The 27,050-nt window shown below is 32.5% G+C and overlaps 12 protein-coding genes across 12 annotated transcripts; 5 read left to right on the top strand and 7 right to left on the bottom strand.

Annotated features, from left to right (window-relative positions):
- Positions 1-162: 162 nt before the first annotated feature.
- DFA_11062 (uncharacterized protein) lies at positions 163-1,634 on the bottom strand (the record flags this gene model as incomplete). The annotated part of the gene is made up of 4 exons (XM_004349950.1): positions 163-424; positions 508-716; positions 788-816; positions 1,601-1,634. The coding sequence occupies 4 exons, from the start codon at positions 1,632-1,634 to the stop codon at positions 163-165; spliced, it is 534 nt and encodes a 177-aa protein (XP_004350000.1).
- Positions 1,635-1,934: 300 nt separating this feature from the next.
- Positions 1,935-2,756, top strand: DFA_11061 (uncharacterized protein; the record flags this gene model as incomplete). Its single annotated transcript, XM_004349949.1, has 2 exons — positions 1,935-2,406; positions 2,449-2,756. 2 exons carry the CDS (start codon positions 1,935-1,937, stop codon positions 2,754-2,756), a joined length of 780 nt encoding a protein of 259 aa, XP_004349999.1.
- A 381-nt stretch (positions 2,757-3,137) lies between these two features.
- DFA_11060 (uncharacterized protein) lies at positions 3,138-3,708 on the bottom strand (the record flags this gene model as incomplete). The annotated part of the gene is made up of 4 exons (XM_004349948.1): positions 3,138-3,167; positions 3,276-3,448; positions 3,554-3,623; positions 3,703-3,708. The coding sequence occupies 4 exons, from the start codon at positions 3,706-3,708 to the stop codon at positions 3,138-3,140; spliced, it is 279 nt and encodes a 92-aa protein (XP_004349998.1).
- Positions 3,709-3,926: 218 nt separating this feature from the next.
- DFA_11059 (uncharacterized protein) lies at positions 3,927-6,124 on the bottom strand (the record flags this gene model as incomplete). Its single annotated transcript, XM_004349947.1, has 2 exons — positions 3,927-5,656; positions 5,737-6,124. 2 exons carry the CDS (start codon positions 6,122-6,124, stop codon positions 3,927-3,929), a joined length of 2,118 nt encoding a protein of 705 aa, XP_004349997.1.
- A 229-nt stretch (positions 6,125-6,353) lies between these two features.
- Positions 6,354-8,498, bottom strand: DFA_11058 (uncharacterized protein; the record flags this gene model as incomplete). Its single annotated transcript, XM_004349946.1, has 4 exons — positions 6,354-6,396; positions 6,452-7,580; positions 7,633-8,163; positions 8,189-8,498. 4 exons carry the CDS (start codon positions 8,496-8,498, stop codon positions 6,354-6,356), a joined length of 2,013 nt encoding a protein of 670 aa, XP_004349996.1.
- A 708-nt stretch (positions 8,499-9,206) lies between these two features.
- On the top strand, positions 9,207-10,635 carry eIF2b1 (translation initiation factor eIF-2B alpha subunit; the record flags this gene model as incomplete). The annotated part of the gene is made up of 5 exons (XM_004349945.1): positions 9,207-9,300; positions 9,459-9,682; positions 9,762-9,991; positions 10,074-10,407; positions 10,519-10,635. The coding sequence occupies 5 exons, from the start codon at positions 9,207-9,209 to the stop codon at positions 10,633-10,635; spliced, it is 999 nt and encodes a 332-aa protein (XP_004349995.1).
- Positions 10,636-11,527: 892 nt separating this feature from the next.
- Positions 11,528-12,490, bottom strand: DFA_11056 (uncharacterized protein; the record flags this gene model as incomplete). The annotated part of the gene is made up of 2 exons (XM_004349944.1): positions 11,528-11,948; positions 12,036-12,490. 2 exons carry the CDS (start codon positions 12,488-12,490, stop codon positions 11,528-11,530), a joined length of 876 nt encoding a protein of 291 aa, XP_004349994.1.
- A 304-nt stretch (positions 12,491-12,794) lies between these two features.
- On the top strand, positions 12,795-13,927 carry DFA_11055 (uncharacterized protein; the record flags this gene model as incomplete). The annotated part of the gene is made up of 3 exons (XM_004349943.1): positions 12,795-13,004; positions 13,083-13,812; positions 13,920-13,927. The coding sequence occupies 3 exons, from the start codon at positions 12,795-12,797 to the stop codon at positions 13,925-13,927; spliced, it is 948 nt and encodes a 315-aa protein (XP_004349993.1).
- A 67-nt stretch (positions 13,928-13,994) lies between these two features.
- Positions 13,995-15,658, bottom strand: DFA_11054 (uncharacterized protein; the record flags this gene model as incomplete). The annotated part of the gene is made up of 4 exons (XM_004349942.1): positions 13,995-14,463; positions 14,557-15,004; positions 15,100-15,168; positions 15,457-15,658. 4 exons carry the CDS (start codon positions 15,656-15,658, stop codon positions 13,995-13,997), a joined length of 1,188 nt encoding a protein of 395 aa, XP_004349992.1.
- Positions 15,659-16,240: 582 nt separating this feature from the next.
- On the bottom strand, positions 16,241-17,553 carry DFA_11053 (uncharacterized protein; the record flags this gene model as incomplete). The annotated part of the gene is made up of 4 exons (XM_004349941.1): positions 16,241-16,488; positions 16,648-17,143; positions 17,237-17,416; positions 17,479-17,553. The coding sequence occupies 4 exons, from the start codon at positions 17,551-17,553 to the stop codon at positions 16,241-16,243; spliced, it is 999 nt and encodes a 332-aa protein (XP_004349991.1).
- Positions 17,554-18,519: 966 nt separating this feature from the next.
- DFA_11052 (uncharacterized protein) lies at positions 18,520-19,641 on the top strand (the record flags this gene model as incomplete). The annotated part of the gene is made up of 2 exons (XM_004349940.1): positions 18,520-19,274; positions 19,371-19,641. The coding sequence occupies 2 exons, from the start codon at positions 18,520-18,522 to the stop codon at positions 19,639-19,641; spliced, it is 1,026 nt and encodes a 341-aa protein (XP_004349990.1).
- Positions 19,642-20,264: 623 nt separating this feature from the next.
- Positions 20,265-26,888, top strand: abcG24 (ABC transporter G family protein; the record flags this gene model as incomplete). Its single annotated transcript, XM_004349939.1, has 9 exons — positions 20,265-21,045; positions 21,136-21,843; positions 21,918-22,666; positions 22,736-22,845; positions 23,381-24,006; positions 24,085-24,186; positions 24,264-25,359; positions 25,440-26,203; positions 26,281-26,888. The coding sequence occupies 9 exons, from the start codon at positions 20,265-20,267 to the stop codon at positions 26,886-26,888; spliced, it is 5,544 nt and encodes a 1,847-aa protein (XP_004349989.1).
- Between the last annotated feature and the right edge of the window lie 162 nt (positions 26,889-27,050).

The following is a 27,050-nucleotide window of genomic DNA, read 5'->3' as shown; positions in this document are numbered from 1 at the left end:
TCATTAGATGATGAATTGGGGGTGTATAATAAGTTTACAATTTATTTAAATAACTGGCGTCTTTGGTTGGTTGATTGGTTTGTTCTTTCTTTTTTTCTTCCTGGTTGGATGGTGTTTGTTGGAATTAATCCATTTGGAGTTGGGAGACTGGATATATATGTTTTATCTTGAGAATCTATCACTAAGGGTCAATCCACGACCATCTCCAGTTTGTTGTCCACCTCTTGATGCCCCACCACGTTTTCCACCTCTTTGTGCTCCAGCACCACTGCCACCAACTCTTCTACCACCTCCTCCTACCTTTACAACTTCAACAATACGACCTGTTGTTGGTTTCTTGGCTGCAATTATTTTCTTTGGTGATTGACGGGCAGTTACAGAGGAAGTAATAGGTTTTCTTCCACCACCAGTGCTAGCCTTGTTACTAATAATAATAATAATAATTAAATGTTGTGGTAAATAAATTGGTATGTTTTCGAGGGGTTATTGAAAGTTGTGTAAACATACTTTTGGATTTGGATCTTGATTTTATCTGGACTGATGAATTTGGTAGCGGTTGGTGCTTTCTTGACAGGAGTAAGGTTAACCTTTTTCTTTGCAGCGTTGGTATTTGATGTAGTGGTGGTAGTGGTATTTGAACCTCCTCCAGCCTTTCTTAAGGCTGGCTTGCGTCCAAGTCTGCTAGTTGGACCAGTTTTCTTTTGAGCAATTTTTTTCTTTAAAAAAGGAATAATATTATTATTAGTTATATGTAGAAATAATCTTGGTCATGATTGATTATACTCACATTCTTCTTGGCATTCTTGATAATGTCATCTAATATTTCGAGATTGATTATAATATTATTATCAATTATTTTTTGTGTGTGTGTGGTTGGTGTTATTGAGGGGTTGGTGTGTAATAAAACAGATAAAAATTGAATTAATACATAGATACATTTGAAAGGTACATTATTATTATTATTGTTATTATTATTATTGTTGTTGTTGTTGTTGATTATGATTATTAATTATTGTTGTTGAGGATGTTGTTGTTTGTGTTTGATTCAATGTTGATGTGTAAATTTGACTTTGATTATAAATAACCATCAATCTATAGAAAGATTCAATTTTCAAAAGGTGTTGGGTATAGATATTGAAAAGGTATCTATATCTATATCTATACAATATCCTCGTTGTAGAGGGATGACCAAACCATATGTGAAGTTTGTTTGTTTGTATGAGAAGAAAATGTAAAGATGGGGGGTAACAAACCACTACTAGTGCAAGAAGAATACATCATATGACCAATGATACTACCAAATTTGATCATCATCATCACATTCTAGATGAAATAGAGCTTTGTCTAGAACAAATGTTCAATATCAAATTACCATCTTTGATTTGAAAGGTCTATTATGTAGCTACATCATTAAGAAAAAGAGAGAAAAAAAGAGAGAGAGAGATATAGAATATCTTTTCTATAGAGTATGTCCATTATATTTGTAGTTTGATTTGAAATCCATCATTTCTAATTCTTTGTTACTATTCTTATTATTGTATTGATTATTGGTTATATCATGATGATGACGATGATGATGATTAAGAGAGAAGGGTATTACCTAAAGCAAGATTAATTTGATTTGTAGAGTCCATTTTTAAATGATATGATACTGAATGAGGATATATACAGGCAAGTAGATAGATAAATAAATAAATAAATGAAAGGAATACAACAATTTAAATTTAAAGCTTTTTTAAACTTTCATCAAAGAAACCACCTCTTTTTTTTTTTTTTTTTTTTTTGTATTGGATGGTCGACCCCAATATTCACCAATCAAGTCGATTCTATTTCATCGTTGACCCCCCACACACATACAACGATACACCCAATCATCATAACCACAAATGTTTATAAGTAAAACAACGTTGGTTAGTCAATTGACAAAGAGAACAATGTCATCATTGTATTCAACTGCTTCATCATCACCAAAGATATACTTTGGAGGAGGACCAAACAACATTGTAGCAGACAAGAATCATGTGTTTGAATTACGTACCTACAGTATCAAACCAGAGCAATTGTCAGAGTTTGTTGCATTGACCAAAGAGAACATGCAGCACAAGACAAAGTATGATGCAAAGTTACGTGGTGCTTGGGTGTCAGAGTTGGGTCCAACTAACCAATTTGTTCAATTGTGGGAGTTTGAAAGTTTGGATAAACGTGCTGCTATTCGTAAGCAATTGGACAGTGACAAGGAATGGACTCAATACTTGAAACAAGCTCGTCCAATGATCATCACTCCAGAGTCGATCATTTTAAAACAATTCCCATGGAGTAAACTCAACCTTCCACAAGATCATTTTGAAAACAAACAAGTTTGGGAATTAAGAACTTATCAAACTAAACCTGGTTTGGTTGGAAAATGTATATATCATCCAGGAAATATAAATAATGAATGATAGATAGATATATTATTGATATTAATGAACATTTTACTATATGTGTCGTCGTCGTGTTTAGGGTCAGAAACATTCCAAAAAGGATTTGGAGAAAGAAGTAAATATTCATCACCAAGTGGAGTATTCTTTAGTGAAGTTGGTAAACTCAATGTTTTAGTTCATCTATGGCCATATGATAACTTTGAACATCGTACCAATGTTAGAGATGAAGCTTTAAAGAATGATACTTGGAGACAAACTGTTACCGACACTATGCCACTTCTCGATAACATGGAAAGTAAAACTTTACTTCCAGTTTCATTTCCAAAACTTTAAATATTAGACAATAATAATTAAAATATAATAATAATAATAATAATAATATATATTTATGTATTTATATTTGATGTTTTTGTTTTATTATTATTATTACTTGTGTCGTTGTTAATTATGATACATGGTGAATTCATTGATTAAACAATGTTTGATTTAAAATAGATAGATAGATAGATATTTATATATATGTATGTAATATTGTTGATTATTATCATCTCCATTCCCATTCCCATTCCATTTCTCGTTCTTAGTCTTTCTTTTTGGTCGTAGTAGATATTTATATATTGATTATTGTTGTTGTTGTTGTTGTTGTTGGTTGTGGTGACATGTTATGAATAAAAGATGATGAGTTTAAAAGTGATTTCGAAAGCATTTATAGAATTAGATTGTTGCTTTTTGAGCTGCTTCAAGCTATATATATATATATGAAAGAATTGAATTGTGTTAATAGTTGTTATTCCTACTACTACTACTATCTAAATGATGATGATGATGGAGGTTCAGATTGTTGTTGCTTACCTTTTTTGAAAGATCTTCAACACGTTGAGTCAAAGCAACGACTTCAGCCTTTAATTCAACATTTTCTTGCTTCAAAGCTTCAACATCGATACCCAAAGAGTTACCCAAATGTTTCTTGATGAATTCTAAAGCATCTGATGGCTTTTCAGTCTCTTCATATAAACCTACGAGTACTATAGTGTTTGTTTGTTTTTTAATCAATCAATCAATGTTAATAACTTGATCTACTCTATCTATCATGACTAATCTTATTCTTTTAAAATGATTTAAACACCAACCCTTTGTTAAAGCATCGATAACACCACTCTTTTCCAAGTAGTTCTTGTATTCTTCCTTTTCGGCAAAGTTCTAGAAAGAATAAGATATGAGTGAGTAACTTAACTATGGTGTTGCTATCTATCTATAGTATCTAAACTGTTACACTTACTTGCATTGTTAACTATATATATATATCTAAGTAGGTAAGTATAGAAAGATAGATAAAATGATGGACTTTCAAAGAGTCTCACTCTTATCTAACTACTTTTGTTAAAAAAATCTCGATTTTTTTTTCAATGAAATCAAATTGATATCGGATTGAAAGATGGATAAGACTAATTGTATTTTTAAATTTCTCTAATTTATTGAAATAAAATAATGTGTAGAATCTATTTAGATAAAGTCTGGAAAAGGAGAATAGAAAGATTTAGCTGTTCGAAGTACTTGATCATCTTTGTTTTTGACACCTTGACAAATTATTATAGCTTTTTGGTTTCCAACTACTTTTTGGAACTCATTCATTGATGTTTGAGTGATGTATCCATTTGTATAGACTACAACTATATATTTACTCTTTCCCATTTTAGTGGCTACTTTTTGAATGTTTTCCAATACACCTCTGAAATGGTTTATTGTAAACTTGGGGTCTTTACCTTTTAAAAGTTTTGACTCTCCAAGACAAACATAATCACCATATCGAGTATCATAATCCATATCTTTAATGGTTGGAGGGAAATAGACTGCATCACCATAGATATCTTTCAGTGTGATATCTTCCAATTCGACCTCTTTGATGGCTAAGAGTTTGCTTGATAAAAAATGTTGATTCAGTTCTTGCCACGATCTATCATTCATATCTTCAGTCTCTAATAGTTTAATGACTTTTCCAAGTGGTGACATAAATGCTGGACGGTTTGGGTTTCCATCAAATGTATTTAAATGTCTTCTGATAAAGTTGAGTGGAACGGAAATCATCGAGTAAACTTGAGAGAATGTGTAGCAGCAAAAGGGTTGGATGTCTTCAAATGGTGGTGATTTGGCATTATGTGTATAGTTTGGATAGAGCATTTCAATACCAGCAATAGAGTATGCAATGATATCAGTCATTGTTTGATCCATTTGATTTGGGTACAGTTTGTTCAATGGACCATCACATAGTTCTAACAACTGCGAGGTATTGAGAGCATCCAAGTCACTGGGAATTGATTTGAAAAAAATATCGAGAGCACTTGGCCATCCACCCATAAACTTTAATGCTCTTTTTACTTGAGGTAGATTGGATTTGTCCTTGCCAATCATTTTCCTTGCAATATCCATATACTCTTCTTGGTTGAGAGTGTTGGATATAGGAACACTATAGTCAGATGATGTTTGGCGAACAGCCGATTGTAAATCATCATCCAATATCGATCCAGTCATTACGACATTGTAAAATATGGGACTAAATTGGTCTCTATTTAATAGATTGTCTGTAGATTTGACCATATCTTTGAGGGTTGATGATCTTTCGTATGGATTTTGAGTAGTCTCGTTGATTGTATGTTGAACATCATCAATACCAAAGTTGACTAACATTTTCAGATCCTCTTTAATTTGATTTGTACGGACCATATGTCTTTTGATCATTGAAAAGCAACTTGATGCTGTCATTTCTGTCAGATCAATACAACTTTTGATTGTTTCAACAAACGATTGGAATGAGACACCAGATCCTTCAACAAAGTAACGATAAAGTATTCTGGAGCAAATTGATAGACTGGGATCACTGTCTAGTGATGGACAATAGGGTGTACGACTACCAAATGATATTGACAAATCTAGATGGTGTTTTGGAAGAGGACTATCATCTCTGGTTGAGATGTAATCACCAATAGATTCCATTAGTCTAGTCTTACCGATACCAGATGCTCCTGAAATTAAAATTGGTTGTCTGGGACCCGTCTCATGGTTGGCAGTAGTATAGGTTTCCATGACAGATTCATATACCCATTCAAGCACAAAATCTCTTCCTCTGAGAGGCATAGTGGTATCAACGAGTTTAGATGGTGATGATGACTTTGGCATACCATAAGTATTGATAAACCAATCAATGATATCATCTTGTTTAGTGTCAGAGAATACAACTAGTTGGGAAGGAAAAGAGAGGAGGTGTTAGAAAGGGAAGACATAGATAATGTTGATGATTATGTAATCTTATACTTACTTGGGTTATTCTTGAATGGGTTAACACATTTATCTATTTGATCTATCGCTGGCAGTGATGTTGTAATAGAATGGTTATTCACTTGAACCAAACAGATATTATCATCAAATGTACTATTTCTATTTGATGTAGAGAACCATCGATGATGGTGATCTTTGAGTTGTTGTTGGGCGTTGAGTTGATAGGATAGAGTCAAAGGTGGTTGAGATGACGATAATGATAATTGGTTTGTGAATAATGTTGATGATAGTGATGTTGTTGTTGTTGTTGATATTGATTTAATAGAAGGTGATTTTAGTTTTAAAGGAGAGAGTAGCTGAGACAACATGGTAGTTGATAATAGTTGTACCTCTATTTTTTTTTGATGATTATTAATATGACCAATCATTGATTATAAAGCAACTAGCACAAGCTAGTGCACTCCAAAGATGATGAGGTTACAGTTCGATTTTTAAAAGAAAAGAAAGGAAGCTATATGCTCTTTGATGTATGTATTGATCACCATCGATATTCTTCATTATTAGGTATCATTGGGATATAGTTATTGTTATATAAAATTTGATGGTGACTTTGAAAGGATTCTCACTCGACCTACTGATAATAAATATCTTTTAAATTTATTGAAGAGGTAATAATGTAATATCAAATCTGTTATCAAATCTGAATAAAGTCTGAAAAAAGAGAGTAGAAAGAGTCTACATGTTGGAAATTATACATCTTGTCGATGGTATGTTCGGTTATTCTCCTTGGTCTTATGAATCTGTTACAAATGACAATAGCCCTTTGGTCTCCAAGTACATTTGGGAAATCATAGTTGAGCATTCTTTGAGTGATGTATCCATTTGTATAGATTACAACTATATATTGACTGTTTCCCATTTTAGTGGCTGCTTTTTGAATGTTTTCCAATACACCTTTTAAATCCTGTGTTGTAAATTTGGGGTCTTTACCTTTTAAAAGTTTTGAATCTCCAAGATAAACAACATCATCTCGAGTAGTATAGCACATATCTTTCATTTCCGGATAGAAATAGACTGCATCACCATAGATATCTTTCAGTGTGACATACTCCAATTCAACCTCTTTGAGAGCCGAGAGTTTGCTTGACAAAAAATGTTCATTCAGTTCTTGCCACGATCTATCATTCATATCTTCAGTCTCTAATAGTTTAATGACTTTGCCAAGTGGCACCATAAATGCTGGACGTGTTTGATTTCCATCAAATGTATTTAGGTGTCTTCTGATAAAGTTGAGTGGAACGGAAATCGATTCGAAACAAGAGAATGTGAAGCAGTATGAGTGTTTGAGGCTGAAAAATGGTGGTGATTTGATTTCATGTTCTTCGAACCCATCGTGTATAATACCAGCAATAGAGTGTGTAATGATATCAGTCATTGTTTGATCCATTTGATTTGGGTACAGTTTGTTCAATGGACCATCACATAGTTCTAACAACTGCGATGTATTGACACTATCCAAGTCACTTGGAATTGATTTGAAAAAAATATCGAGAGCACTTGGCCATCCACCCATGAACCTTAATGCTCTTTTGACTTGAGGTAGATTGGATTTCTTTCTTCCAATCATTTTCCTTGCAATGTACATATACTCTTTTTGGCTGAGAGTGCTGGATATAGTAACATATAAACTGCGTGTAGCCGGAACAGCCATACATAAATCACCATGTGATATCGATCCAGTCATTATGACATTGCAAAATATGGGACTAGATTGGTCTCTATTTAATAGATTGTTTGATATAGATTTGACAATGGCTTCGAGGTTTGATGATCTTTCGTATGGATTTTGAGTCTGGTCGAGTTTGATTTGTACGGACCATATGTCTTTTGATCATTGAAAAGCAACTTGACGTCGTCATTTCTGTCAGATCAATACAACTTTTGATTGTTTCAACAAATGATTGGAATGAGACACCAGATCCTTCAACAAAGTATCGATAAAGTATTCTGGAGCAAATTGATAGACTGGGATCACTGTCTAGTGATGGACAATAGGGTGTACGACTACCAAATGATATTGACAAATCTAGATGGTGTTTTGGAAGAGTACTATTATCTCTGGTTGAGATGTAATCACCGATAGATTCCATTAGTCTGGTCTTTCCCATTCCAGGTGCACCAACAATTACGATAATTGGTTGTCTGGGGTCACGATCGGCAGTATAGGCAGCCTTGATGTAATCATATACCCATTCAAGCACAAAATCTCTTCCTCTGAGAGGCAAGGTGGTATCGACGAGTTTAGATGGTGATGATGACTTTGGCATACCATAAGTATTGATAAACCAATCAATGATATCATCTTGATTAGTTTCAGAGAATACAACTAGTTGGGAGGTAAAAAAAGAGCGGGTGTTAGAAAGGGAAAGACATAGATAATGTTGACGATTATATAATCTTATACTTACTAGGTGTATTTAAATTGTTAATACATTTATCTATTTGATCTACCGTTGTTGGTGATGGTGATGATGTAATTGAATGGTTATTCACTTGAACCAAACAGATATTATCATCAAATGTACTATTTCTATTTGATGTAGAGAACCATCGATGATGATGGTCTTTGAGTTGTTGTTGTTGTTGTTGTTGAGTGGTGTTGAGTTGATAGGATAGAGTCAAAGTTGATAGTGATGATGATAGTTGGTTTGTGAATAATGTTGATGATATTGATGATCTCGATGATATCGATTTAAAAGTAAGTGTTTTTAGTTTTGAAGGAGAGAGCAGTTGAGATAACATGTTTGATTGATTGACTTGGATTAAATAGTTGTACCTCTATTTTGTTTTGTTTGAGTGAACTAAATGATGATAATGATAACTTATATTTATAGATATATATAATCTAATCTATTATTATTACTAATCAATGATTTATGAGGGTGCCGTACAAAGCTAGTGCACTCCAAAGATGATGAGGTTACAGTTCGATTTTTAAAAGAAAAGAAAGGAAAAGAAGGAAGCTATATGTGGGTTGCTTTGACAAAGATGTATCTTTCATTATTAGGTATCATTGTGATATATAGTTATCGATACAGTGCTCTATTATCAAAGAGTTGCTGTTGTTGTTGTTGTTGTTGTTGAGTGGTGTTGAGTTGATAGGATAGAGTCAAAGTTGATAGGATAGAGTCAAAGTTGTTGAATAATGTTGATGATGATATCGATTTAACAGCAGCAATCGTTTATACTCCTTCTAAGGAGAGGGAGAGAGAGAGAGAGGAGGAGAGTAGTTGAGACAACATGATGATTAAGTAATTAATTCTTGATTGATTGATTGAAACCAATATCTATCTATCTATCTATCTATTTAATAACTATTTTTTATTTTTAAATCATCATTCTGAGAGCATTCCCAAGCTCGTGGTTGCTTTGAAGAGATAAAACGAAATTGAGTGACTCGGATATTGGATGTAGTCTCAGATAGATAGATTAACAAGAATAATAGTAATAATGAATATCACACCAACATCAGCTGTAACAGCAACAACGACAACAACAGGAGCATCTACACCAAATACACAAGAAAATGCTGCTTTTGCTTGGGGTAATTATTAACAATTAATTAATTAATGATCATCGTCATCATGATCATCATCATAGCACTAGTAGTAGTTATAGTCTACTAATCACCTCTTTCCTAAATGTTTGTTACAATATTATGTAATGTGTGTGTGTTGTGTATAGTTGTTGAACTATTTGAAGAATATATAAAAAAGGAACAAGAAGCAGCTCTAGCTATACCAGTGATTAGAGTATTGATAGAAGTAATCCGAAAGAGTCAAGCAGCAACTATTATGGGTTTACAAAAGGATTTGGAACATGCTACACATAATCTCAAACAATGTTCATTCAATACATCTATCTCTCTCAACTCTGTCTGTGAGTTATTCATTAGATTCGTTACTAGAACTTCATTTGATTTCCCAGTAAGTCGTTTCCTATTACATCTATACAAGACATCGTCGTCTATCTTACTAATAATTATTATTATTATTGGTTTTCTAGAATTTCGATCAATGCAAGATTACTCTAATTGAAAGAGGTGAACAATTATCAAAGAAGTCGGCAAATAGTAGAACAAAGATTGCAAAGCTTGCTGATAGATTCATTCGTGATGGTGTAACTATTTTGGTTCATGGATTCTCTCGTGTTGTTTTGAGTGTACTTTTGAATGCTTCTGCACAAGGAAAGAGATTCTCTGTCATTGTCACTGAATCGAGACCAGATTCATCAGGGTAAATTAACTTTTGAATCAAGATTGCAATAGAGATCATCTATGATACTTATATATATATTGTTTGATTTGTTTGTTTGTAGATATAAATTAGCAGAAAGATTACAAGCAGCCAAAATACCAGTTAAATTGATTATGGATGGTGGAGTATCAAGAATCATTGACAAGGTAGATTATGTATTATGTGGAGCAGAGGCCATCGTAGAGAATGGAGGTATTGTAAATAAAATTGGAACCTATCAAATTAGTATCGTTGCCAAGGCATTCAAGAAACCATTCTACGTTGCTGCCGAATCATTTAAATTCACTAGATCCTATCCACTCAATCAATCGGATATTGAATTCCTAAAGGAAGAAAAAGATACATTCCAAGCTTGTAAATCATGTTCAAAGTGTGAACATCCAGAATCATTAACCGTATGTGTTAACACACACACACACACAATTAATCTAGAGTTGGCTTTTAATTATAGTTAATATTTACTATTTTATTCTTCTTTTCTCTCTTTCTCTCTTTCTTTTCTCTAGATTGATTCTCCAACACTCGATTATACTCCACCATCCTATATTACACTTTTATTTACAGAATTGGGAGTATTGACACCATCAGCAGTTTCAGATGAATTAATTAAACTTTATTATTAGACACACACATCATCAATCCCAATCGATGAATTCCCAACAGAGCCCCACAAATCATCAATCATCATTCTCACAATCATCATTCCTCTTGATACAATAAACGACACACGCATAGCAAGGGGCGGGGAATGACTCCTCCTCCTCCGAATTTATTTCAATTAATTTAAAACCATTGCAATATTGATTAATAATAATCAATGAACAACAATTAAAACCATGGTTGATACTTCCCTTCTTTTTTTAGTTTTGAGCGCTGTGTGTTGTGTTGTGTGTGTGTGATGTGAGTGTGAGTGGAGTGAGGATGGTATTTTGTAAGATGGATTTTTGAGCGGTAATATATATATATATATATCATTAACATTGTTAATTCATCCAATTTCTAGTCACTTGTCAAAAAAGAAAAGGGAAAGAAACCGACAACAACAGCAGTCATATATTCCAACAACTTTACTTTAAATCAAACTAAACTGTCAACAAACTATTTGACTTTAACCAACATTATTAATATTATCCTGCAGAGTGTACAACAATAATAACAATAATAATAATAATAATAATAATAATAATAACAATTCTAAATTCAAAACAACGTTACCTATTTATTTCTATTTATAGAATTACAATATTGTTTTTTGTGACAAAATTATAAATATATTTAATGACAACCAATAATAATAATAATAATAATAATAATAATAATAATAATAATTTAATAATAATGAATTACCGACCGAAAACATTAATATTATTAATATTAATGATGACTATTATTTTATTCTATTCAAGTGCACATTTCGATCTTCCACATGACTTTGCCATTGGAGTTGGATCAATTAGAAGGGTCAAGAAATAAATCAAAACCATTTATAATTACTATTATATAAATAGATTACTACTACTTTTTCTTTGACATCTTTGTATTGTTGTTATTCCATAGTGAAGGGAAATCAAGTTCTGAATCCAAAGATGGAGGAGCTTTGGGTTTGTTGAATCCTGCAGTTGGTTGTTGTTGTTTGATAGTAGGAGGAGGAGGAGCAGATGAATGAGATACTTGATTTGCCCATGATACTGATGATGATGATGGTTTGGTTGTAGTGGTAGCAACAGATGTTGAGGAAGTAGAAGAAGTTGAAGTTAAAGATGGAGGAAAATCTTTTTCCATGGTTGTTGGTTGTGTTACTCCAACTGGAGCAATAGCAGAAGTTGTAGTAGTAGTAGTAGTTGTTGTTGTTGTAGGTGCCAATGAAGAAGATGATGCCTTTTGGGTTGGATCATATCCTTGGTTTGATACACTCGAGTTGGCAATTTCAGCAAGACTAGATAAATAGATAGTGTCAATAAATATTTAATATTTGATAAATATATAAATATATATTATGATTATAATATTGTTCTAAACATACACCATTGCATGACAATTTAAAGGAGAACACCAACAAGCCAAAATCTTTCCTTTTAGTTCCCTTTTGGCTTGAAGGAATAGATCATTTTGATCTTTATGGAATATCCAATCTCTGTACTGTTTCATACATTCATTTCTATTACCATCCTTTCCAACTTTGAATGGATTACCCCATTTAATAGAGACAGTCGATTCGATGAGTGGATTCTTTCTTCCAACATAGACATCATAAGAGTTCTTTTTCTTGAGACAATGAACTACAAAATGTGTAAAGTCTTGATTGTACAGCAAATAACCATTGGCATCGATTGGTGAACTATCCCATGGTGATGATTCTGAATGTGCTGAAGATGTTGTTGGCTTCTTTTTGTAATATGTTGGTTTGTGACCACCACTGCCTGAAGAAGAAGAGGAATCTTTGCTGTATTTAAATGTTGATGGTTTGTTGTTTTGCATGATTCTTTGTTGCTGTTACTGTTACTGTTTATGTTACTGTTTTTGATTATTAATGTTACTGTTTATTATGATTTATGATATGTATTACATATCGATATTATATAGGTATCGTAACTGTCAGATGACATACATCGGATGATCGAAGGGAATTGAAGCTGCATGCATTCTAAGAAAAAAATGGGAATGAACAATTCAAGAGCTTTTATCCATCATTCTGGATGATGAACTTCGAGGTATTATGTTCTCAATTTGCTTTGTCTACACAAACAAGCACACATACATCAGATAGATAGATCTTTTATAGATGAACGATATAAATCAAGATAATACAACTTCCACTACAACAACTACTACAACAACAAATACAACATTGTCAACAACAACAACAACAACCAAAGAAGATAGACAATTTAAAGAAAGAAATAACTATTATATAAAGATTGGTAAACATCATGTCATACCATTACTCTTGATACTGCATAGATACTCTACATTTACAGAATATCATTTTCAAGTAAGTAAAAGTATAAGTATTTGGTATTGTCAGTAATGTGATTTCTAATGTTCTATGTTTGTTGTTGGCTATATATAGGAGTTGATCATTAGCATTCAAGAATTAGTATTGAATCATTTAAGAAAGAATGATGCACTATTTTCAATGTTTTATGATTCAATGTCTACCGATAGAATCGTAGAGAGACCAAAGTTATTCTCTTTACCACATTTCAACTACACCTACAAGTTTGTACCAACCTTTCCAAGATATGCTGTTGTCATTAAAAAGCAAGGTTTCACTTTACCTCTACCACCTCCCAAGAGAGTTGTACTTTACGTTGGTTCAAATAATACATTGGTAGATTCACCTTTATTGAATGACAATACTGATAGTAATAATAATCATGACGATGCAACAACAATAAGCGATGATAGTGATAATGATGATAATGATGCAAATATTATAGATGTTGATGGTGATCAACGACAACCTAAACAACAACAACAACAACAAAAGTTAACAGCCAAAAAAAGAAAGAGTACAGATACACAAACACCACCAAGAAAATCACCTGCAAAATCATCATCATCATCAAACAATACCTCCACTTCTATAGCATCACCACCAAAAAGATTAATAGCAGAGGAAATCATTGAAATTGATGGTGATGAGACAATAGAAAGTATTGCCACAAAGAATGTTGCCAAACCAAAGGCAAAGTTAATTATTCCATCTGTTCCAATTGCATTGGACGATAGCAATAATGGAGATGCAGATGACAGTGGAAGCGATCAAGAATATCATGGAGGTGAATTTGAAGGTCAAGGTATAACAAACCAGACACTGGTCATTCAAACATTTGAAAAACAAAATGACTATCTTTTAATCGCTGACTCTCAAACAACATCAACAACAACCAATAATTCTAAAAAGAATGGTAAAAAGAAAAGTAAAGATATTCAAATTAGTTCTTATTTTAAATAATAAAGAATTTACAATATTTTAATGTTAGCAATTTAATGATCCTCCTCCTCCTCCTCCCTCTTCTTTATTATTAGTTTGATTATTATTATTTTGATTATTTTGATTATTTTGATTTATATCTATAATTGTTACAGGAGCCAATTCTGAAGATGAACCTATTGTAGCCACTGAAGAAGAGGAAAAAGATTGTATCATACTATCTGAATTCATTTTCATTGATGACGCAGTCATTGATAATGAAGAGGTTGATGTCTCTGAATTGTCACTATTTGATTTCTTTTTCTTTATCTTTTTGTTTAATTTCATTTCAATTGAAGAACTTGAAGACATTGTACTAGTATTATTATTATTATTTCTATTACGGAATCCACCAATAGATATCTTTGAATTGGGTGATTGACTAGATGGAATTGTATGATTTCTAGTTGGATTTATACCTTTTAACAATAAATAATTTATTGGTACATCTGCAATTGCTACCATCATTACAATACTAAATAAAAGTATAAATAAATAAATAAATAAAAGTATTAATAAATAAATTATTACTATTATTATTATTATTTAATTTTAATTTAATATTTACCCTTGTAAAGTTTCTAAAAAGAATGTTATAAAATGAGATAGATATCTAATATTTGAATCAGGTGGTATACCTTTAATGATAACATTTAATATCAAATCTCTTGCCAATGCCGAAACGATAATGAAAAATAGACAAATAGAAAGAATCTTTATCTTTTTAACCGTCTTGAATGTTCGCAGAGACATTGATATCTTTTGATGTTTTTTCATTTGTCTAGCCAATAAAACACCAAAGATTAAAATGATGGTGCCAAAAATGCCAAGTATACTAAGAAATCCAACCATGTAAAATAAATCTGAATATTTTACTGCAAATTTACTAATCAAAGTATATCCTAGTGTATATAATAATGATATTCCTAAAACTGCCCATGATATCTTCCATATTCTTCCAATATAATTTAATTTAATTTTTGATGAAAGGAATAAAATAAATAATAATTGTAACCCTGTAAATATACATATAAATGTTTTGTGTGTTAATAATAGTTTTGATGAGTATTGGTTATAATTATTAATCTAACCATTATTTATTAATACTTACAAAAGCAACCGACAAACACCCAGGCAACAAAGATAAAAAATGTCGTCCACATACCAATCAAGGCAACAGCTAAATATTAAATAAACAAAGAAAAAAATATTGAATGAATAGATAAGAAAATAAAGGATCAAGATATTTTTTGAAAAAATAATATAAATCTTTACCAGAACCATAATTAAAATTATATGTTTTAAATAATACTGCACAATATATAATTCTGACTATTTAAAAATGGAAAAAAGTAAAAAGTAATTAATTAATAATTCAAACTCTTTAATTAATTATTTATTGTGCACTATTCAAATCTTATGCCAAAATGCATCACTTTTTCAACTTTGATATTTGATTTATACATACAAAAAGGGAAAAATGTACAACCAACCAAAGTTAACAATTTAGGACTGAAAACATTTGGATTTTGTCTTTGATATCGGTATTCATAGACTAATTGAACTGAGCAAGTTGCAGTCATAAGAGTCGAAACGAGAATTCTTATCACTAAAAATGCTGCCACCAACTTGTCGTAAAGTGGGTCTCCTGTAAAAGAGCCTTCTGCCATGTTTTTTTTAAAACTATGATGCTATATTTATATATTTATATATTATATTATTATCTATCCTATTCAACACATATTCTCTTTTTCTCTTTTCTTTTTCTTTCTCTATGTATGATGATGGTATTATCTATCTATAGGTTTTTGGTTATATTGTGGGGAGAGAGATAAGAATTAGAATGGTTACCAACACCAAGTCTCTTTTGTACAAAAAAAGAAAAAACATTGAAAGGTCATGAGGACAAACAAAACGTTAAAAAAGGAGAGATAAAAGATTCAGAGATTGTACGATACGATCAAAAAAGAACATCGTTTTGTGTTATGCAAAAGTGCCCAATAGCTTAAAAGGGAGGAGATTATCGTAATCCAAGGGTTGGCAGTGGGGCCACGCGCGTTGATCCTCACATTTTTTGACAAAATTCAAAAAAAATTTTGTTGGGAGGTCTTTTGCTCGATCAGGGGATGCTAAAACCCGAGATCCATGGATCCACCATACAAAACTATCAATCAGCTTTTTTATTGATTGGTACTGTTTGATATAAGGGGGGGGGTGTTTTGCAGATGGATGGGGGTCCTCTCTCACTCCAATTAATTTGTTTGACAAGATAATTGAGTTTGGCAATAAGGACAATCGCCCACTGTTGAATTGAATGCACTTCTAGAATTTGGTAAAGTCTTAAAGTATTCCAAAAGACAAACTCGATGGAATTGTCGATTGCATTGGATATTGTTACATGTTTTATCAGGTATCGTACCAGAGGATGATGTGGATGAAGCGTTGTTGTTGTTGATATCTTCTGACACTAATCGATGAGAATAACAAATCGCACATTGAACTATAAAATCTTCTTCTTTGCTTTCTGATCGCTGAGGGAATTTAATTCCCATTCTTTCAAAGTTGTTGACCACTGTATCATTGCCACGCCATTGATGAAGATTTTGGTTGGTCAGTTGAAGAAGAGACTTTGTCTCTTGGTCGGGACCTAAAAACTTACAATCTGGGAATGAACGAGGGTTGATTGGGTTGATGTTGATGAGCAGTGTGCAGTTGTTTGCTACAACAATTCTACGAGTGATATGTGATCGATTCGGTTTCTCTGGTTCAATGACCCAAACAGACTTGTCAATCTCATCCATCACGTCAAAGAATGTTTGATGTTTGACTACGATTGCTTGAATGTAGTCTATGATATTTGGTAAACTATACTTTGAATCTCTCTCCATCATTGGTGGAACAATGTTACACGGTAAAAGACATTTAACCAATGGCATACCAACTGGATAATTACTTGGTACGGCTATATCTACCAATACATCTCTGTTTGCTTGATCTCTAATGACAATCTCCATATTACAAAATGACTTGTCAATCGATAATACTCTGTTCCATCCTATTTGATCAATCTCTCTTAATACCAATGTATATACTTCAAATGGTAATACATTCTTTAATGATTCTTTTTCATTTTCTTTTTGTGTTTTTATTCTATTCTATAAAAAAGAGAGAGAGTTTAAATAAAAAAATAAATAAATCAAAGTAAACGATAAGGGTTAAAATAAATATCATATCTTTTAGTTTCATACCAATATATCTTTAAATTCTAATAAAAAAGATTGAGTATCATTTGATTGTTGTAATCTATTCTTGATAGTTGGTAAAAAAGGTGATAGTATTTCACTCAACTCTTCGGAACAATTAAATTTACATTCTTCAATCGTCGTCTTTTCCTTTGCAAATCCAATCTCTACAGGATATTGTTTATTCTACAAATAAGTAGTAAGTAGTAGACTCATTGCACACTTTAAGTACTTTAGAATTTACTCACATTCCAAACTATATAGCCACAATACTCTGTAAAACTATTATCAGTTGGTACAAGGTATGGAAAGATTTCATTCATTCTCAAAGTGTAGAGAGAGAGAATAGAGTTGCTTGGTTGGTTGGTTGGTTGGTTGGTTGGGTACAAGTAAAGGTAGGGTGGGGGATGGAGGGGAGTCTCAACACAGCTGTAGTAGTACTAATAGGTTGTTGTTTAAGTGTAGCTAGCAATGAAACAACCCTATCTCTCTCTTTTTTGTTCTCTCTCTCTCTATGTGAAATCTGTAGATAAATTAAATTTTCTAAAAAGGTAGAAATATAAAACTGACAATGGTTGAGGGGGTGGCGCCACTATTTTATGTAGCGTTCGGCCAATAAAAACCAAATTAATTCAAGCAAATCTATTGGGTTTTAAGAGATTTACTCCATGATTTCCCGTCAACACAAGAGATCTGCAAGTAACACAAGGCAGGCACTTGCTCTGTTGTACCGTCTCACACACCTATTACAACAATGTCTGATCATAGTCGATACCAATAGCTATTTAAACATCTAACATTTCAACAACAAGAATATTCAAATTAAATTAAATTAAATTAAAATATACTTTTATATACATAATCTTTTAAAAAACATATATCTATCTTATCTTATCAAATCTCTCTTATTATCTTTTAAAGAATACTATAATAAAACAAATCTCGTAAGTAAAATCTCTTCTCTCTCTCTCTTGTTTATACAAATATGTGTGTGTTTCTATAAAAAATCTATCTCTTTGGCACACAACACACAATGCAATGAATTTCATGTTGTACGACTATAGTCACAACTTTAAAAATTAGGTGGTTGTAATACTATCTTTTCAAAATCTTGTTTTTTATAAAAAAATCTAAACTATATTTAAATATATTTATACATATTGTAGTTTGAGTCATATCAAGTTATCTTTCTATACATACATATAAATATATGGTTACCTCTGAAATGTTTTATAAATGAAAATATAATTAATTATTTAATTTTCTTCTGCTTGCTTAGATAAAAAAAAATGGAACCAACAGATGATATTGTATTAGTTACAGGAGGAGCTGGTTATATTGGTAGTCATACAGTCATTGAAATGATAGAATCTGGATACACACCAATTATCGTTGACAACTTGTCAAACTCATCTCAAGAGGCTGTTCGTCGTGTCGAATCCATCACTGGAAAGCAAATTGAATTCCACAACGCCGATATCCGTGACGAAAGAGCACTCGACCAAATATTCGAAAGTAGACCCATTGCAAAGGTAGTTCATTTTGCTGGATTAAAGGCTGTTGGAGAGTCATCGGCATTCCCTCTCAAGTATCATGACAACAATGTCAGTGGAACAGTTACACTTCTCAAGGTTATGGCCAAACATGGTTGCAAGAATATAGTGTTTTCATCGAGTGCCACTGTCTATGGTGACGCCAAGACCACTCCCATCAAGGAAGATACACCATTGTCTGCCGTCAACCCATACGGACGTACCAAATTATTTATCGAAGAAATACTCAGAGACCTCTCTGCCAGTGACCCAGAATGGAATTGCATTCTATTGCGTTACTTTAATCCAGTCGGTGCCCATCCTTCCGGACTCATCGGTGAAGATCCAAAAGATATTCCAAACAATCTAATGCCCTACATTACACAAACAGCCGTCGGTAAGAGAGATCATCTCAGTATCTATGGAAATGATTACAATACCGTCGATGGTACTGGTGTTCGTGACTATATTCATGTTGTAGATCTTGCTAAAGGTCATATTGCTGCTTTAAAGTATGTAGTAGTAATGATATTTTAATAATAATTAATTATAAGCAATTGATAACTAACCTAAACTCCTTTCTCTCTCTCTCTCTTTCTTTCTTTTAGTCATATTGTAAAGAAACCAAGATGCGTTGCATATAATCTTGGAACAGGTAGAGGATACTCTGTATTGGAAATGTTGTCAGCCGTCGAAAAGGCATCATCTAAAAAGATTGCATATAAATTTGTCGATAGAAGAAAAGGTGATGTAGCCACATCATATGCCGATGCAAGTAAAGCATTTAGAGAGTTGGGTTGGAAGGCTAATTACAATCAAGAGGATATGTGTATTGACTCTTGGAATTGGCAATCTAAAAATCCAAATGGTTATATTTAAACAACAACAACAACAAATAATATTATAATAACAATACCAAAGTGTAATAATAATAATAATAATAATAGTAATAATAATAATCATCAAACCCAACTCTAAACTTAATACCTAATAATAATAATAATACTTATTAAAATTTAAAACAATAAAACGATCGATCCACCCGCGACGGGTACTTTATTTATTAAATTTTTATAAAATATTTAAAAAAATTTATTTGAAATTAGAGGGGGGGGTTGCTTTCTCACAGTCTTGAGTTTTCACACTAGTCTGACAGGATCGATCAAACAACAACTAGAGACTCTCTCAAAGATAACGCTATAATTATAATTGATAGTAGTAGTAGTTGGTTAGCTAGCTATCAAATAATTCAATAGATAAATAGAAGTAGTAGTAGTAGTAATAATAACTTGTAATAATAGTCTATATTCATTCATAAACCCCATTTTATATTATTATTTATTCTATAACACTATTGTTTTATTTGCTTTATATATATATATATCTTTATATATTAATAACTCAATCACTCATTGTATAAGCTCTTCTGTTCCTTACTTACTTGTAATAATATACATATTTCATATATTCATATATTCATATATCAAACACGCAACTAAGATATGGTATCATTAAAAACAACTATTGGATTAGTTGGTATAGGAGGATGTTTATTGTTTGCATGTTTAATGTCATATGAGTTTATCGAATTGTTGACAAATATACTTTATACTGTCATACTATCGATTATCATTGCATTCTTTTATCAAAACAGAGAACAAGCATTATCTATTATCTACTTTTTATTAAATATAGAATATCATGATAATAAATCTTCATCTTCCTCTTCTTCATCGAAATTATCTCAATTTAATAATGCTGAATCATCATCGTCACCAACAACCATAAAAGCTACAACCACTAATAATGGACAAAAATCAGATAAAGAGATAATGGTACAATTGTACGATCAAATTAGAGAATTGAATCTTTCATTCTTTAATGAGAAATTATCACATGACCGTGACAAGATTAATCTATCAAACAAGATCAAAGTGTTGGAACAAAACATTACGGACACTAGTGCCGAACGAAACAAGTTGCGTGACGACCTACAACAATCGAAAAAGAGAGTGACAGAGTTGACCAAGGAAAAAGACTCTGTAAGCAACAACGAACAAAAGCTATTACTCAAACTATCAGACTATGAGAAACGGGACCGTGTCAACCAAGAGAATGAAAAGGTACTCCAAAAAAAGATAAGCGAACTCAAAGACAACAGCAACTCTCTACGAAAGGATAGTGACGAAAAGTCAAAGAGAATCGTAAAGTTGGAAGATCAACTTGCCAAGTTTACACGTCCTCTACCTGTTACTCCTGTCACCTCAAACATTGGAATTAATGGTAATATTAATAGTATTGCTTCATCTTCAAATAATAATAATAATATTAATAATATAATAATATAATAATATAATAATAATGTTGTTCAAGGAAATACAGCTTCTACTGCAGCTATATCATCATCACCTTCTTCAAATATACCAATCACTCAACAAACAGCTACAACTACACAACATCTTCACATTCCAGTTCTACAAGGAACTACCTCATCTTCTTCACCAATTCCATCACCAGGTACATCACCTTCTTCATATCAATTCATTCATCCATCATCGTCTGATGATGAAGGAACCGGTAGCAGTTACAGCAACTATAGTGGTAACAGTAGCGATTCACCAAAACCATTCAAAAGTCTAATGAAAAAGGTCAAGAATGGTTCATCTAAAATCATCAACAAAGCACAAAACCAACTCAACAAACATCTCAATACCGACTTTTTCACACCTCCTCCAAACGGTACAGGTCATCCCGCCAACATGCCACCATCTCTTCAAACCATCTTTACAAATAGTCCACAAAAACAACAAATCGATGTTCAAAAGGTTGTCATCACCTCTAGTGACAATAGTTCTCATGAAGAGGCTACATCATTGTCGATAATGATTGAACAAGCAAATAGTAAAAAGATTGATACCAGTTCATTACCAGATATATTTACATTTGAGGATGAACCCAATGGTGGTTTGAATCTAAAACACGATTTAGATTCTTCACTCTCTGATCTATTACAATTGGATAGTAATGATCTTAAAATAACCTTAACATCATTTGTTGACCGATCACAAGATACTGTTAAATGTAAAAAAAAAAAAAAAACCCAATATTTATAAATAGATTCTAACTTTTTTTTTATTTCTATTTTTTTTTTTTAGTATCAACAACATTACAACAAACATGTATAAAAGAATTTAGTGTAAAAGAATCAGAAAATAAGGCAGGATTAAGAAGAGCAAAAAAGAAACCATTGTCAGGCATGCCAGGACAAAATATGATGGAGGATGTATCATTTGCATCTCATCCATTCAACGATAATCCAGAGATGGCATTATTTGGAGTATTTGATGGACATGCAGGTAGAGAGGCAGCCGACCAAGCTTGTACACTCTTACCACTACAAGTAACCAAGTATATAGAACAACAAAAAATAGAAAACCCACAATACGACCCAGAGAGCTCAACCGATATGAGCGATATGTTAAACGCTGCATTTGCTTCTGTTGATGATTTAATGAAACAAGACGAAGACATGCAATACGTAGGATGTACGGCAACAGTTGCTTTTATTTGGTCACCAACAAACTCGTCGTCTAATGGTGAGGAATGTAAATATTTACAAGTGGCCAATGTCGGAGATTCATCTGCCTATCTCTGTAGAAATGGAAAGGCAGTGGCAATGACATTTGACCACAAGGCAAACGATCCATTAGAGAAAAAGAGAATGATTGATAGTGGTATTCCAGTATCTGACAATCAAACTAGAATCAATGGAATTGCAGTCAGTCGATCACTAGGCAATCATTTTATCAAAGATCAAAATATTGGAATGATTGGTATTCCTCATCTATCACAACCAATTAAATTATTACCAACTGATTCATTTTTAATTATTGCTTCTGATGGTGTAAGTACTTAAACAATATAATAGATATATATATTCAATCAACTAATCGAATCTATCTATCTATTTTAGCTATGGGATGTTATTAGTGGTGAACAAGCATGTGAAATTGGTCAAGATTTAATCGAGAGTAGAGGTGCACAATCAGTAGCTTCAACTTTATTACAAAATGCTTTGCAAATGCATGACTGCAAAGATAATGTTACTGTTATCGTTGTAAAATTATAGTGTATGCCTCATCATGATACGCACTCTAGATAAAATAAAAACTTAAAACTACTACTTTTTTAATGAATTATTCTCGGCTATTCACGAGCTATTCGTAGTCTAATTATTCCTTTTTGGGCGATCGCATTAAAATTTTTAATTAATTTTTGTTTTTTTTTTTTTTTTTGAACATTTTTGTGAGAGGAGCACACCAATTAGACAGATAAGAGTAGAGAGAGGATAGCATTAATTAACACAAAGCTAGCAAGTAGAGTAGTAGTACTATCATCATTAAACATCTAGCATTCAAATCTTATAATCAGACTTATTTGTTTATTACAAAAAAAACAAGATAAAAGAGTTGATTATTACTAGATCTTTTTTTATCTTCTTTTTTTTTTTTACTTTTCTTCCCTTCACTACAAACATACATACATACATATAGTAATAATAATTAAATAGTTTAATAGAATATAGTAATAATAATAATATATCTATTTTTTTAAATAGATATAAATCATCCTTACAAATAGAAATGAGGATGATGATGACGATAATGAAAATCATCATATTTGTAGTGACAATTTACATCTTAACAGTCGATGCAAATTCACTTAGAGTTCCATCAAAGTATGATGACATGAATCATTTACTAGACATTGATCAACAATCAAAAGAAATACTTCAAGGATCATCTGCCTCTGGTGAAGGTTTAGAGGGAATCGATATCTTTTTGTCCAAACAACAACAGTTGGATAATATTCGTGCCAAATGGACACCCTCCCATTTACAAAATACCGACAACGATTTGGTCGGTTCCACATCCTATCAACCGTGGCCAGGAGAATCGTGTAACGCTACTTCATTTGTATTCAACAATACTGCCAGTCAATGTGGTTTGCAAGATTGTCATAGTGCTTGGGATCAAGGTACATGTATAGCCAATGGGAACTCATATGTATGTGCTTGTAATCCACTCTACTATGGTCCAAACTGTGAATTCAATTTAAATCCAGATCATAATTGGGATTTAATGGATTGTCACGGTGGTAGATTCTGTCCTCCTGTCTATGGTGTTCCTGGTCTCTACAGACAATGTTATTGTCCACCAGGTACTGGTGGTATTGAATGTAGTGGTAAGTAAAAAGTAGAAAATATATACAGACCAAAAACCACAACAATAACTAACTATCTATCTATCTATCTATAACTAGTCTGCACCAATGATAGTTATTGTAAAGCTTCCAATAGTTCAACTATATGTGACCAATCTATCTATATTGATCATCATAAAGCTTATAGTTGTTATGTTACAAGTATGTGAAAACAAAAATATACCAATCTATAGTATTTTACTTAATATTTTATTTTATTTTTTATTATTTTTTTTTAGGTCCAGAAGTAAATGGAGATTTACAAAACTCTACAGCCTCTACTTCACTTGATTGTGATTTCCCAACTGCTGATTACACTAGTGGAGAGGGAGTATGTAGTATGAACCTTTACTATAGATTGACTGGAGATCCTTTGTATTTTAATTGTACTTTTACAAACTGCACAAGAGAGATTTTACCCGGACAGGGACAAGAGATTTATTGTTCAACAAGTATGTGCAACTGTACTACCTATTGTGGTGCCATTCTAAATGGTCTTGTTTCTGCTGTCACTGGTTACGCCAAATTTAGTTGTGACACTACCTTGGCATGCGTATTTTCACAAGAGGTTTTCCTTGCCATGCTTCCAGCCATCCCACTTCAATGCATTGCTGGTGAATGTGACTATAGTCCACCAATCATCTACCCAGTACCCGTGCTTTATACCAAATTCATTCTTATGTGCCTGGGTGCTGGTGGTGGTGTAGTCGGTTTTGCTATACTGCTCGGTTTGATATCTTGGGTGTATGTAAAACAAGAGGAAAGAAAAAAACCGGCAGAGGATGTGCACATTAGTTGTGAACTTCGTTTCGATGACGTATCTTGTATTGTCAATGAAAGAAAAGTATTTAGTCTGTTTAGTGGTGGCGGTGGAGCGACAGGTAACAAGGTCATTCTCAATAATGTCTCTGGTATTTGTTATCCAGGTCAACTGACTGCACTAATGGGTCTTTCTGGGTCTGGTAAGACAAGTCTTTTGGATATCCTGTCTGGAAGAAAGAACGTCGGTGACATTACCGGTGAAGTCCTCATCAATGGTTATCCTCGTCTCAAGAACTTTAAGAGAATTTCTGGTTATGTTACTCAAGAGGATATCATGATTGGTACTCTAACCTGTCGTGAACACCTCAACTATACTGCTATGTTAAAGCTTCCAGAGGGTATGCCAAAGGCTCAAAAGATGGCTCGTGTCAATAGCGTTTTAACCGAACTCAATCTCATGCACATCTGCGAGAATCGTATTGGTACACCTGAAAAGAGAGGTATCTCTGGTGGTGAAAGAAGAAGACTCTCTATTGCTGCTGAATTATTGGTTGATCCAAGTATTCTTTTCTTGTAAGTAAAAAAAAATCAATAGATAATATAAAATTGAAACTAACCAAACTACTTTTTCTTTGTGTCTTTATTTATTTCAGGGATGAACCAACATCAGGATTAGATTCTCATAGTGCGTCTGAACTAATTTACAGCCTTAAACAACTAGCCAAGAATAGAAATAGAACCATTATCTTTTCTATTCATCAACCATCCGCCGAAATATTTGAACAATTTGATAACCTCATCCTACTCCACAAAGGTAATCCATACTATTCTGGCAAGGCATCGGAAGCCGTTCCATTCTTCCAGGAACAAAGAAGCAAGGACGATGAACATCAAAGATTCTTGATGCGTGTCAATCCAGCTGATTTTATCATCTCTGCCTTGAACGACAATGTTGTCAAACCATGTTTCCAACTCAACTATCCAAACAAACCAGATATTAGAGTCGATCAACCAAAGGAGGAATCATACAATGGTTTGAATGCCAATGGCGACATCAACAATGATGAAGCCATTCAAAGTGATTTAGAAGGTGAATCTCATCTTTTAAATCATGTAGGAGAGCCACCTCGTCGTCACCATCTGTTGGAAGATCAAAAAATGATCAACGTTGAAGAGTATGCAACATCGTTTTGGACACAATTCTTTGTTGTATCCCACAGATCTCTTCTCAATTATATTAGAAATCCATTTTTACTTCGTACCACCTACTTTGTACATATTACGGTCGGATTAATTCTTGGATATCTTTTCTGGCAATTACCAAGTAACCTTGAACCAGGTGCTCAAAATAGATTTGGATCAATGTTCTTTATGATTGCTTTATTATCTTTTGGTTCAATTACTTCTTTAGATTTATGTATGTTGAAAAAAACAAAAAAAAAAAAGAATAATAATATTAACATTTTATCTTTTTTTTATTTTTTATCTTTTTAGTCTATCATGATAGAATTATATTTATTAGAGAAAGAGCTAATGGATATTATAGAACATCGTCATACTTTTTAGCAAAGGTCCTAACAGATTTAATACCAATGAGAGTTATTCCACCTATTATCCTTGGTTCAATTTGTTATTATATGATTGGATTTAGATCAGGAATCAATCATTTCATCTACTTTTTAATTTCTCTTGTGTTGACAAGTAGTACAGCATCGTCAATGTGTATGGCCATTAGCACAATCTCCCCAACGTTTGGTACTGCCAATATGCTATCCATTCTCTTATTGTTTGTATTTTTATTATTTGATGGTTTCTTGTTGGCTAGACAATCGATTCCCAAGTATTTGGTTTGGTTGGTGTGGATGTCCTTTATGTCCTATGGATTAGAGATTCCAGTAGTCAATGAATTTGCTGGCAGTTGGATCTTTTACAATCCACCCAATACTCAAGGAACCTATGCCGACGGTTTAGAGTTCCTCGAAACGATTGGCGCCGATCCAAAGAGACTCTTTTTGGACATGTATGTCTTGTGTGGTATGATTGGTGGCTATTTATTACTTGCCTATTTATCTCTTAGATTCTTTGTCAGAGAGTTTAGATAAAACAAAACAAAGAATAACAAAAAAAAATAATTAATAATAATAATAATACATCTTTCTTTAACTTTCATTCTTTTTATTATCTAAAAAAAAAAAATAAAGAAATCAATTTAAAACAAAACTAAACAAGGTTTGTTGGTGTTTTTTATATCTGGAATATTTTTA

Source organism: Cavenderia fasciculata, assembly GCF_000203815.1.
Source record: "Cavenderia fasciculata unplaced genomic scaffold Scf_EUAJFUG02HR96I-5, whole genome shotgun sequence".
Taxonomy (NCBI): domain Eukaryota; phylum Evosea; class Eumycetozoa; order Acytosteliales; family Cavenderiaceae; genus Cavenderia; species Cavenderia fasciculata.
This window is presented reverse-complemented; position numbering and strand designations above follow the sequence as displayed.